The following is an 11,848-nucleotide window of genomic DNA, read 5'->3' as shown; positions in this document are numbered from 1 at the left end:
AGGAAGTCTTCTGTATCAGAGTTCTAGCAACCCATCTCCATTGTGGCCTGGACCAGCTTCTCCTTTCCCACCTGTTGTGAGGAGTAGGGAAATAGCCAGCAGCCGTGTGCCATCCTTCGGAGTTGGCAGTATGTGGAGAAGAGGTATAGCCCTCTACCCTTACCCCAAGCTGTGCTTTTGGTAAGCTACTCATTCCCTTTGTCCATGGTTTGTGGTATGGTATATAGAATGGTCATAGGATCCATTAAGGTGACATATGGGTCTCCAGTAAGCCAGGCTCTACTTGGCAAACTGGGCACACAGGTTGTGATTGAAGACAGCTACAGTCTGCTACTACCCTCTCAGCAGGTGCTCCTAGGGAGTGTTCTACCCCTCTCCCCACACCCTAGACCCTGCCTGCTTTAAGCACCTACACCCCACACAGCAACACAACTTCGGCCCCACCAGATTTCACTACAAACTTGAGTCAGACTTGATAGAAAACATTTTTTGTTACCATAGAAATAACAAGCAATGGTTTGGGGAATTCCTATGCTCTTGGGCATCCAGGAGTAAGCCCCAGTGGAGCACAAGGAAAACTGGCCACATCGACATCCTCAGTTGAGAGGAGGTGGGGGTAAGAAGGACTCGCAGGCCTTCAGTAAACAGAACATCTCAGAACTACCTCTGCTCTACACAGGGTGCTGCTACAATGGAGCTCCAGGTCCCGGGCTCACTAGAGTGGCAAAGGACCAAACTTGTTCTCTGCTGGGTTACCAGCCGGAGAAGAACGTGAAGACTTCCTTGCTTTAAATGAGGACAGAGAGGCTAGGAGAATGGACATCAGCCCACAGACACCCCAGGCAGGATACCTGGAGACTGGGCATGATCCTGGATGTTTAAGACTTGTTCCTGCTGCTCCATCAGGGCACTGGCAGCATGAGGATGGGAACTGTGGGTCTGTAGTTAGTCCAGAGCTCAGCTGGGCATCTGCAGACAGTCTTCACCCTCTCTGGGCCCCATGCCCTGCCACCTACAGTTGAGCAGAGAGATAGGTGACACAGAGGAGTGTAGGGTGTTGCTGGCTGATCTCCCAAGCCTGTTGGTGGGGCCAGCCTAGATGGGTTGCTTGGCTGTAGAAGGTAGAGCCCTGCTAGAAGCTTCACGCTGCCAAGTGGGTTTACTGCTCCAGGGGCTGCAGTTAGGGCTCTGGTTGCTCTTCCGGAAGGGGCAGGTAATTGGGGTCCTCTTGAGGGTCGTCTAGTAGTAGCTTCCTGTGGGGAGGGGACAACCACACTGAGCTGCAGTAAACACAAGTTCCCCATGGGTAGGTAGATTGCCACCTGTGAAAGGGAAAGCAGCTGTCGGGCACTCACAGAAAGCCGGGGGTCAGCAGCAGTCTCTTGCCTCCAGGCTGGTTGGGAAAGACATCTTCTAGGAAGTAGTAGATGTGGCCCACAACAATCCCTACAAGAGAGCCAAAGGCTGGCAGAAGCCATCTTTCACAGCCCAGTATAGCCCTGTTATCTGCTAGTTCAGGGCAGGATCAGAACTGGCTTTGAAAGGTATGAAGGGGCCCCAAAATGGATGGTACCTGGGGAGGGACTAGGGGCCTAAGAACACTGGGGTAATAGAAGCTAGGAAGCAGCAACTGTAACTACCCCAGACAGGACCAACTCTAGGTCTGCAGGTCAACCACAGATGCAAATCCTGTGGGCCAGCTGGACTGTTTGAGGGGCATTAAGAACAGAACAGGAGTTAGGACAGGAAGAGGAAATTGGGAGGTGCACAAGAGAGGTCAGGTGCGGGGGGACGGGATGTGTGTATGGGGAGCAGCTGACTTGAGGTGAGTGGGAAGGGTGGGCAGGCTCACCTAGCAGGTCTGTGAGGACGGAGTTGCCCAGCAGCATGGAGAAGCCCATGAGGGCCCAAGGCAGGAATGGCGCCTGGAAGTTGAGTAAGCCGAAGAAGTTGACCCTCACCTGAGGGCTGCGCCGGCTCCATACATACACCAGCATGGCCATGAGGGCCTGTCCCAGGAAAAAGAGGCTGCCCAGGAATCCCAGCAGCTGAGCCAATGTCAAGGCAACCTGGGGTGGTCTGCTGCCCACAGTGCTTCGCTGGCTTTTTAAAGGGGTTCCCTCATATCCCTGGTCTATTCCATGTCGAGCAGAACTTCCTGTCTGTGGCTCTAGGTACCCATCTCCATCAGGCTTCTGCAGGTTTCTTCTGGCTCTTGATGTTTCAGAGCCTCGGTATTCTACCAGTCTGTCCTAGTCCCTGTTGTGCTCTGCAGGGACACTGAAGGTCTAGCTGGGGCATCTAGGCTACATGGTTGCTAGGTCCTGAATGTTTGTCCCTCCCGGCCTGAGCACTTCATGTCAGACCCTAGGGACACGACAGGCTAGACAGAGGCCCAATAATACTGAAACTACGGGAAGGATACAGTCATAAGAACACCACCAAAGAGAAACATGAAGACGAAGTCGGCCTTGCGACCGCGGAAGGAACCCTCCTCCAGCATGCGGCAGTAGCGGAACCTGCAACACTGGTATAGGAAGTGCCACGTTGACTGGGCCTCAGTTTCCCCTCTCCTAGTCCAGCACACCGTCTGGTCGTTGTCGTCCCCTCCCACCCCTACCCCCCAAACCCGATCTCACCACCCCACCCCCATGGCCCAGGATACACGAAGAGCATGTTGAAGAAGAAGCCGAATCCCAGGGGCCCGAAGAATAGGAATGTCGTGATGAGCCTCCAGACCTGCGAAGAGGTGGGGTGGCGGTGAGGCGCAGAGCTGGAGGGCCAGGGCCTGGCTGACAGGTGCCAGGGTCGGGAGCCACCTCACCTGGAACTTCCGGAACACCAGGTGCGGGTTGAAGTAGAGCTGGAAGGGGCTGAGGAGTTCCAGCTGCTGTGGGACGGGGAGCGTGTAAGACGCCGGAAACCGGCGACCTCCCTAACCCCCTCGGGCCGGCCAGGGCCTGTAACCGTGGCGCCGCCACGCCCTCCCGGTCGGCCCGCTCACCACTGCGGCGGTGGTCAGGACGCAGGCCGTGGTGTAGGCGCGCGTCACCGCGGGCACCTGCAAGAAGCCCGCCGCCAGCCCCTGCCCGGCCATCGAAAATCCCAGGCGCGCGCGCCGGCGACGCCGCACTCTTAACCCGCCCTAGCCCCGCCTTGCCCCCCGGTGGCCAATCGGCGTCGGCAGGGCCGAGCCTCGGCCTGGGCAGCCAATGGGAAAAGGAAGCGGGAAGGCCAGGTGCAGCGAGGCTGCTGGCCAATGAGGAAGTCCCACGGTAGAGCACATGGCGGTTGTTGTGGCTGCGGTGGAAGCGTGGGAGGTTTTGCGGCCAATCAGAAATGGTCGCTTGACAGCATCTAAAGATGGACCAATAGCAAGGACCCACGAGATCGCCACGGGGGCGGGTCTATGAAAAGAGGCTCAAAGAGTCCTGCTAGGGGCTGCGGGAGATGCTGGGCCACCGCAGGCCTACCTCCATCTGGCTGGTGACGCCCCCTTTAGCTTCTGAGAACCCAGGCCCATTTCACCCACAGGACCCTAACAAGTCGAGCCCAGCTAAGGTGTGCGGACTCCTGTCGTGATCTTCCTGAGTGTGCAGTAAGGAGGACATAGCCCAGGGTTCTGAGCCAGGCTGGAGTCAAAAAGCAGAAGGGACAGCGACTTGAAATTTTGGTAGGAGAGAAAAACGTCATGAATCAACCATTTAGTGAGGACCTACTGTGTGTTGGATATGTTGATAAACGCTGGAGCTCCTGTAGGCAACAAAGACACTGTCCATCATGGTCCAGCCGGCTCAGTACTATAGCAACCTAGCGCTGTCTAGAACAGTACCTCGGAAAATAACACCAGATGGACCTCCATGGTAAATAAGATGACCCAGGAAGCCTAGATAAGAAAGTGACATTTAATTGTCACTTCTAAAAGATCCTTGTGCTCAGAAGAAGGTTACACAAACAAACAAACAAAACATTAATAAGGCTGTCAAGGTATGAAAAGATCTTCCTGTGGGTTTTGTGGGATTTATATTCCAATAGCCACTGTGGGAAACAGTGAAGTTAGTACTAAAGTATTTAAAGTAAACCTGTCACTAGATGTGACACTTCATTCCCAGCACCCCAAAGGCAGAGGCAGGCAGATCTCTGTGGTTAAGACCAGTCTTGTCAACATAGAGAGTTCTAAGCAAGCCAGAGTCGCATAGTGAAACCCTATCTCTAAATAGATGAATATAAAATTATCAAATGGGCCTAAAATCTCAGCACTGAGAAACTAGAGTCAGACTAGTGAGTTCTAGGTCATGACACTGGAGCTACATGACAAAATCCTACCTCAGAAAACCAAAATAATAATTATTTCATTTTATTTAAATAAAACAAAGCACAGAATTACTATATCTCCCTTAGTAAGTCCATCCAGAAGAACTTAAAGAGATACTTTTGCCAGGCATGGTGTCACATGCCTTTAATCCAGCACTCAGGAGGCAGAGGCGGGTTCCAGGCCTGCCTTGTTGGTCTGCTTGAAGAGAACACCTCTGGTCTATTCGGTAAACTCTACCTGGAGGGTCACTGTTGAGGACAAGCTCTAGAAACCCCAAGTCCTAGGAACCTAGAGACATGAGCAGTGCTGGGCACTATTTGCCTGGGCTACCCTCAAAACTCCTAGATTCAAACTCAATCCCTGACTCCTAAGTAGCTAAAATGACAGACATGTCCCACATGGCCACTTACCCTGGAGGTCCTGTGAAGAGCCAGGGAGGTGATGGCAATGTCCCCACTCCCAGAGGTCCCTCCTGTCCATCAGAGGGCCACCTTTTCTCAGGATTTGAGTGTACAGGACCTGCCTGTAGGTGAGCCTCCATCGCAGCCCTGACTAACCCCACCCACACGTGGCTAGATGGGATCAGGACATGTCACACGTCACACAAAAGTTTGTGTGGTCAATCAACCACCCTCATGGAAAAGACATGGAAATTGCAGTAGGTATCCTCCAGACCCTGATCTATGCCTATAACGGGTATAAGTATCTCTCTTTAGGATATGCTCTCTCCTACCAGTGTGGCTGGAAGCCAGCAAGCATTAAGTGAAGGCACTACTGCTGGAGGCAGAGGCCACAAAAGACCAAAGGTGTCAGGTGACCTGGTGGCTGTTTAGCCTATATAGTGAGCTTCTATAGTGAGCCTTACGTAGGGATGCATGCTGCTGTAGGAATGACCCCAAGGAAGGGAGAAGGAGGGCTCTCTGCCCAGAGGGTCCTAAAAGGGTCCCAGGTCTTGATACTAGACATAAGAAAAATGAGGCAGAGAAGCAGGCATCCGCCTGGTTCTCAACAGGCTGAGACTGCTTTATTGGAACATTGAGGAGCCTTAGTCCTTCCGCAGGATGAAGGCTGAACACACTTAGAGGCGCTGTGGGACAGGTGTGTATACATACGTGGGCAGCTTCCAGGCAGTACAGCTAATTTTTGGAGTTTGACTGGAAGCAGGGTGTGTTGTTTTCTATACCCAGGCATTATTGTTTCCATGGGTGGAGCAGATTCATCGGCCAGTGCTAAACTATTCTTTATGGCTAGTGGCTATTGCCTGGTACTGCCTGACTCAGTCCCTCATAACCTGAGGCTATTACCCCACAAAAATGGTCTATCGTACAATATTGTTACGTCAAACGCAGAGATGGGCTAAAGATAGCCCAAGATAACTTGGCTGCAGGTCTGCAATACCCCAGATCAACACAACCATAGCTGTGCTAATCAGTCAGCCTGGTAGACTCTTAGACACGGGTGCAGCTTCAGTACAGGAGCTGATAGAAAGGGGCTGAGGAGAAGGATGAGAAGGCATGCCCAAGCCTAGGCACAGGCTTCGCAAGAGAGCCATGCTTCGGCGTCTTAGCTGTAGTCGGATAGGATATAGATTTCAGCGGCTCTCAAGCTGCATTTCCAACGGTTGCTAGGAGACTCCTTCCTCTCTCTTGCCTCCTTTTCCCAATTGAGATTATAGGATGGATGGGTCACGTGGAGGCCCATGGTCGGGAGGTCAAGGTCATCCTCAGCTGTGTGTGACTGTGAGCCCAGTCAGGGTTACTTGAGACTAAAGACCAAAAACACCACGGGTCACAAGGACTGCTCAAGGGGGTTATGACATGTCTTTTCTGTGGATGGGGTTTCCAATGAGATGCTTAAAAAATTGTGGGTTCACAGGAAGAGAGGTGAGGAAGGCCTATACACCAGTGAATCGTGAAGTTGCTGCGATTTTAACATCCTTATTTGAAACATAAAATCTCTATATAAAAGTAATATTATTGGGGGGGCTGGAGAGATGGCTCAGAGGTTAAGAGCACTGCCTGCTCTTCCAAAGGTCCTGAGTTCAATTCTCAGCAACCACATGGTGGCTCACAACCATCTATAATGGGGTCTGGTGTCCTCTTCTGGCCTGCAGGCATACACACAGACAGAATATTGTATACATAATAAATAAATAAATATTTGAAAAAAAAAGTAATATTATTGGGGCTGGAGACATGGCTCAGTGGTTAAGAGTATTTGACTGCTATTCCAAAGGTCCTGAGTTCAGTTCTCAGCAACCACAACCATCTGTAAGGGGACCAGATTCCTTCTTCTGGTGTGCATGAAGACAGAGCACTCAGATACATAAATACATGAATAAATTTTTTTTTCAGACAGGGTTTCTCTGTCCTGGAATTTGCTCTGTAGACCAGGCTGGCCTCGAACTCAGAGATCTACCTGCCTCTGCCTCCTGTGTGTTGGGACTAAAGGCATACACCACCACTGCCCAGTGAATAAATTTTTTTCTAAAAATATTGTCTCTTATGTCCATGACCACTCTCATAGTAAACATTATTTATTCAATAATTCTTGAGTGTCAGCTGTGAAAAGCTTTTGTCAGATTCCAGCCCAAGGGGCTCCTTTCTTTTTTCAATGTCCCTTTAATTTTTCTCTATCTTTCTATCCTGCCTCAACCCCACACATGTGACAGACGGGGTGCCCCCCAGCCTCAGAGGATTGGCCATTTCCCTTCTCTCCTCTTTTTGGGAGAGTCTGCTAAGAGACTGCAGGCTTCAGGACCTCAGACACTGGTGTAACTGCCATCCCACGACACTATACCCACCTCACCTCCAAATGTAAACTTGGCCGCAGTTTTAGAACAGCCCACAGTGGACATTGACCAAGTTCTCAGCACACAGGAGATTTATTTGCCCCAGAGGAACAGAGAGCAGGGAATAAGAGACAAAGACAGGACAAGAGACAGAGAGAACAGGGAGAAGGGGAAGGGAACAAGGAAAAGGGGACAGGGGCGTTTGTCCCACAGGACAAGGGACTGCGTCTGGATAGAGAGACAGACACGGGCATAGGAGAATGGCAGTTTATGAAGTTGCAGGGATGAGGTGCTTCATTTTAGTTGGGTGTGTTAATTAGGTGAGCCAAATTGAATTAAGGGCTTTCGATGCTGGGCTTCAATACTTTTGTCAGCTGGACCTCAGAAGGAGGAAGTGGCCAAATAAGGGAATAGACCTTGGGGGCTGGCTTGAGGAATGTAACTAAGGGTTGTTAGTAAAGCAGAGGGAATGGGGGAGAAGGGCAAGGCCGGCCAGAGTCACGTGCTCCAGTGGGCTAGTGTCGCTTCAGACAGTTTTCTCTTTTTTCTTTCTTTTGTTTTTTGTTTGTTTGTTTGTTTGTTTGTTTTGGTTTTTTATTCTCTTTTATTTTGAGAGGCTCTCTCTGTGTACTCCTGACTATCTGGAACTCACTATGTAGTTTCAGGTTGGCCTGGAACTTGCAGAGATTCACCTGCTTCTACCTCCCAAGTGTTAGGATTAAAGACATGTGCCACCACAGCCCAGCCACATTTCTCCTCCTAATTATTCTGGTTTCAAATCTCCCCCTCTGCAATCAGCCCCATTGCTTAGTCCTCAAATATCAAAGAACAGCCAAGAGGTGACCCTCAGTCATAGGGTTGAGTTTATTTTCTTTCTTTCTTTCTTTTTTGTCTTAAGCCATTAAGTTGAAAATAAGATCCAGAACTTGAGTGAACACTTGCCAACTCCAGGGATGAGAGGAAGTTTGACTTTGGGTTCGGAGCAGCCCCAGGTCTTGGCCACCCCTATCTCCAGCCTGGACTGAACTAACTAGCAGCTGTCTAACACCCATGGGTCCCTGGCTTGAGAAGAACGCAGCACGAGAAGAACATGGTGTTCACAGAAGGAAGGCTTGGTACTGGCACACATAGGCATCTATATCATCTGTGCCCGGGGCCAGTCAGTTCATAATGTCCCTCTTTTCCAGGTGAGGAAACTAAGGTCAGGATGGAGACAGCACGGACAAGAGCTGCAGGAGCCCCATTGGTATTGCCGCAGTCAGCCCTGTGGCTGGCCTGCTGTGCTTAAAGGTGGTCCCTTGCATTGCCTGGAGTGGGGGAAAACAGAGAAGGCTGAAGTGGGGACAGCCTCAGAACCCTGAACCCCAATCATGTTGCACAAACTTTTCCAGAGACATGTGGATAAATGTCTCTTTCTCCCAGATAGGCACCAATGGCAGGCCCAAATAAGAGGAGTCCCCATTACAGAGCACGGGGGAAGGGCTACTTCCTGGTGTATGGTGACCCCAAAGCAGCCAGACTACTGGGAAGTCTCACTTCAGTGTGAATGATCACTTCTCCACAGCTGCAGAGATGGGGTTCCCCTTCAGCTAACCTTCCATGTTCTATGTACAATGGCACCTCCCAAGACCACATGCCGCTGGGGCAAAATTACATACAGCTGGGACAAGAGGCATACAAGTGGCTGGAGTCTCAGCCGAGGGTCTAGTGACCCTCTCCGTCTTCTCCTTTGACAAAATGTTCACAGGCTCAGTCTTGGGGTCTTTGCAAGTAACCTCGCTGCTGTGACGATAATGGTTGCTATGCTTGGAGTATAGCGTTAGAGAATGACCGCCTATCGCCTCCCCCAGAAATACATTTAATGACTATCTTGACTCTGTTTTGCCACTACAAGTGTTCAAGAAACAGCTGCTTCTCTTCCTCCTCCTCTTTTTGTTTTTGATTGTTCATTTGGTGGGTTTTTGTTTTTTCGAGACAGGGTTTCTCTGTGTAGTTCTGGAGTTCTGGCTGTCCCGGAACAGTTTCTTGTTAGAACATACTCAGTGAAAACTGAATCTATGTCCCCAAACCATGCTCATTTATAGTTGACAGAATAATCCCATGCTCCCCTTGGGGTGAGAGGTATGCTTTGGCAGCTTTGGTGCTCAGTGTGGGACCCTAAGAACATCCGCTTTCACTAGAGGAACCACCCAAATCATTGCCATGTACCAGTACAGGCCTTTGTGCCCAGCTAACCATTTTGCTTCCTCAGGTTGGCAAACTTTCTGGGGCCTGGATCTCCTGTTTGGTCTGGCCTCTGGCCATTGGTCTGTGTGGAGCTGGTTGCTAGAAATCCCTTTCTAAGGACACTAGTTTGTGAAGACTCTTGGAGCGTTCCCATCAGAGCAGTTGGATTGGGACATTTGTTCGCTAGCATTCAGAGATTTTCATCTGCTGCTCACCCATCACCTAAGTCCCCTCCTGCTCACTGCCACCTCTGCCTCTTTTTGTTTAGAAATGTTATGAACACACGATCATCAAGACACACTCAGCTGAACTAAAGAGGTGATGTGGGGAGCCTACTTAAGCTGAAATTTAAAAGTGTCTAAGAACCCAGGCATGGTGGCACCTGCCTGGAATCCCAGCACACACACAGCGAGTGCCTGTGCCGTGGTGCAGATGTCAGAGGACAACCCTCTAGAATCAGTTCTGTCCTCCCAGTAGCGGTTCTGGGGACCGAACCCAGGTCATTAGGCTTGCATGACAGCCCACTGGGTAATCTTAACAACCTATTTAATCAATTGATTGTTATTACTAATGTGTGCTGTATGTTTGTGTCTGTATGTGTGTATGCACCTGCTATGGCTCGTAGGTGCGGTCAAAGGATAACTTTGTGGAATTGGTTCTTTCCTTTCACTTTTGCCAGGGTTCTGGGACTTGACTTTGGGTGGTTGTCAGGCTTGCTCACCAAGTGTCTTTACCCACTGAGTTGTCTCGCTGCCCCATCCCCCTTTGAAGCAGTTGTATTCTAGTGTCACAATATATCCCTGTCTATAGCTCACTGTGTAGATCAGGCCACCCTGAGCTTATGACAGTTTTCTTGCCTTTTGTCTTCCAGGTGCTGGGAGTGCAGGTGTGGGCTACCATGCTCAGCCCAGGGTATTTCTATTTTAGATTCAGATGCCTGGGGCTGAGAGCAACAGAACTTCCTTCTAAGAAAAAGGAAGAATTAAGGGACTCCAACCAACTGTATTACTATGTTGCTATCAATATTAGCAATGTCAAAATATGGCAAGTTCATAGATATAGCGGCCAATTTATTATAACAGCATATTTTTCTGTCACAGCATAGTTTATCCTAATGACCATCTATACTTAGATATGTGGCTGAATACATCACAATATAGCACCTAACCACGGCAATCAATTATATAAACTCTGATTTATAGGAGTACCTTGACAGACTCAAATTCCAGATGATGGACGTGTTACCATGGGGCTTGGAAGACTCTGAGAAGCCCTATGGCAAACTCAGACTTGGGCCTGCCTTGAAGGAACTACTCCAGCAATTCCTGTTAGGCAACCCAAACAGTTTGGGCTGACTTTTCTTATCCAAATTGTTCAAAACAAGTCAGTTTCCAATGACTAAGTCATTAGTAGTCATTATCTTGTGTGTGTGTGTGTGTGTGTGTGTGTGTGTGTGTTTTGTGTTTAATATACTTTGGAGGGTTAGTTGTTTGTTTTGTCTTGTTTTCAAGGCAGGGTTTCCTCAGTGTACCCCTGGTTGTTCTGGAACTCTCACTGTAGACCAGGCTGGCCACAAATTCAGAAGATCCACCCACCTCTACCTCTGCCTCCCAAGTGCTGGGACCAAAGGTGTGCACCACCACCAACTAACTGTTTGTTTTTTAACTGGCCAAATTCCAGAGCCCAAAGAGGCCTCGCTGGATTCTAGGTGCTGGGCTAGGGATGTTTTTCAGGAATCTTATGATGTATAATGAGCAAGAACAAGTTACTTTACATATTAAGTTTTAAAATGCTTCTGAATGGCTAGAGAGATGGTTTAGTGGTCAGGACCCCTTGCTGTTCTCTCAGGACACAGGGCCCCTGATTCCAGGGCTCACAGAGGAGTTCACAGCCACCTGCAGCTCCAGTTCCAGGACAGCCTCTGCCCTCTTCTTGACTCTGAAGGCATGAGTGTGGTGCACACTGACACAGGAAAAACACTATTTGCAGGAAATAAAAATAATCTTTAAATTTTTTTTCTGAACTTGGACTAGGAATTTTAAGACAAGATAAATTAAAAAAAAAGAACAAAGACAGAGGCTGAAGAGATGGCTCAGTGGTTAGGAGCACTGACTGCTCATCCAGGGGACCCAGTTCAATTCCTAACACCCACATGGCAGCTCACAACTGTCTGTAACTGCAGTTCCAGGGGACCCAACACCCATGGCAAAACATCAATGCACATAAAATGAAAGTAAAAAATTTATAGCTGGGTAGTGGTAGCACACGCCTTTAATCCCTGTAAATTCGAGGCCAGCCTGGTCTACAGAGAAAGTTACAGGACAGCTAGGGCTGTTATACAGAGAAACCCTGTCTCGAAAAACCAAAAGAGAAAAAGAAAAAAAGAAAAGAAAGAAAAAAATTAAAAGTAATTAATAAAAAAACAAAGACATATCCTTTTTAAAAAATTAATGTGGGCACCTGAGGTGGCTCAGCAGGTAAAAGTACTTGCTACCAAGCCTGATGCCCTGAGTTTA

The 11,848-nt window shown here is 49.3% G+C and overlaps 1 protein-coding gene across 2 annotated transcripts; it reads right to left on the bottom strand.

Annotated features, from left to right (window-relative positions):
• Positions 1-472: 472 nt before the first annotated feature.
• Positions 473-3,120, bottom strand: Derl3 (derlin 3). 2 transcript variants are annotated; one of them, XM_038342952.1, is made up of 7 exons: positions 3,005-3,120; positions 2,825-2,890; positions 2,666-2,739; positions 2,426-2,519; positions 1,853-2,048; positions 1,356-1,446; positions 473-1,253 (listed from the first exon to the last, which is right to left on the bottom strand). In XM_038342952.1, the coding sequence occupies exons 1-7, from the start codon at positions 3,095-3,097 to the stop codon at positions 1,181-1,183; spliced, it is 687 nt and encodes a 228-aa protein (XP_038198880.1). In that variant the 5' UTR covers positions 3,098-3,120; the 3' UTR covers positions 473-1,180. The 2 variants fall into 2 exon arrangements, with proteins under 2 accessions (XP_038198880.1, XP_038198881.1); XM_038342953.1 differs by having other exon boundaries at positions 2,825-2,887.
• Positions 3,121-11,848: the final 8,728 nt, after the last annotated feature.

Source organism: Arvicola amphibius, chromosome 9, assembly GCF_903992535.2.
Source record: "Arvicola amphibius chromosome 9, mArvAmp1.2, whole genome shotgun sequence".
Taxonomy (NCBI): domain Eukaryota; kingdom Metazoa; phylum Chordata; class Mammalia; order Rodentia; family Cricetidae; genus Arvicola; species Arvicola amphibius.
Note: the sequence above shows the minus strand (reverse complement) of the source record. Positions and strands in the feature narration are given on the sequence as shown.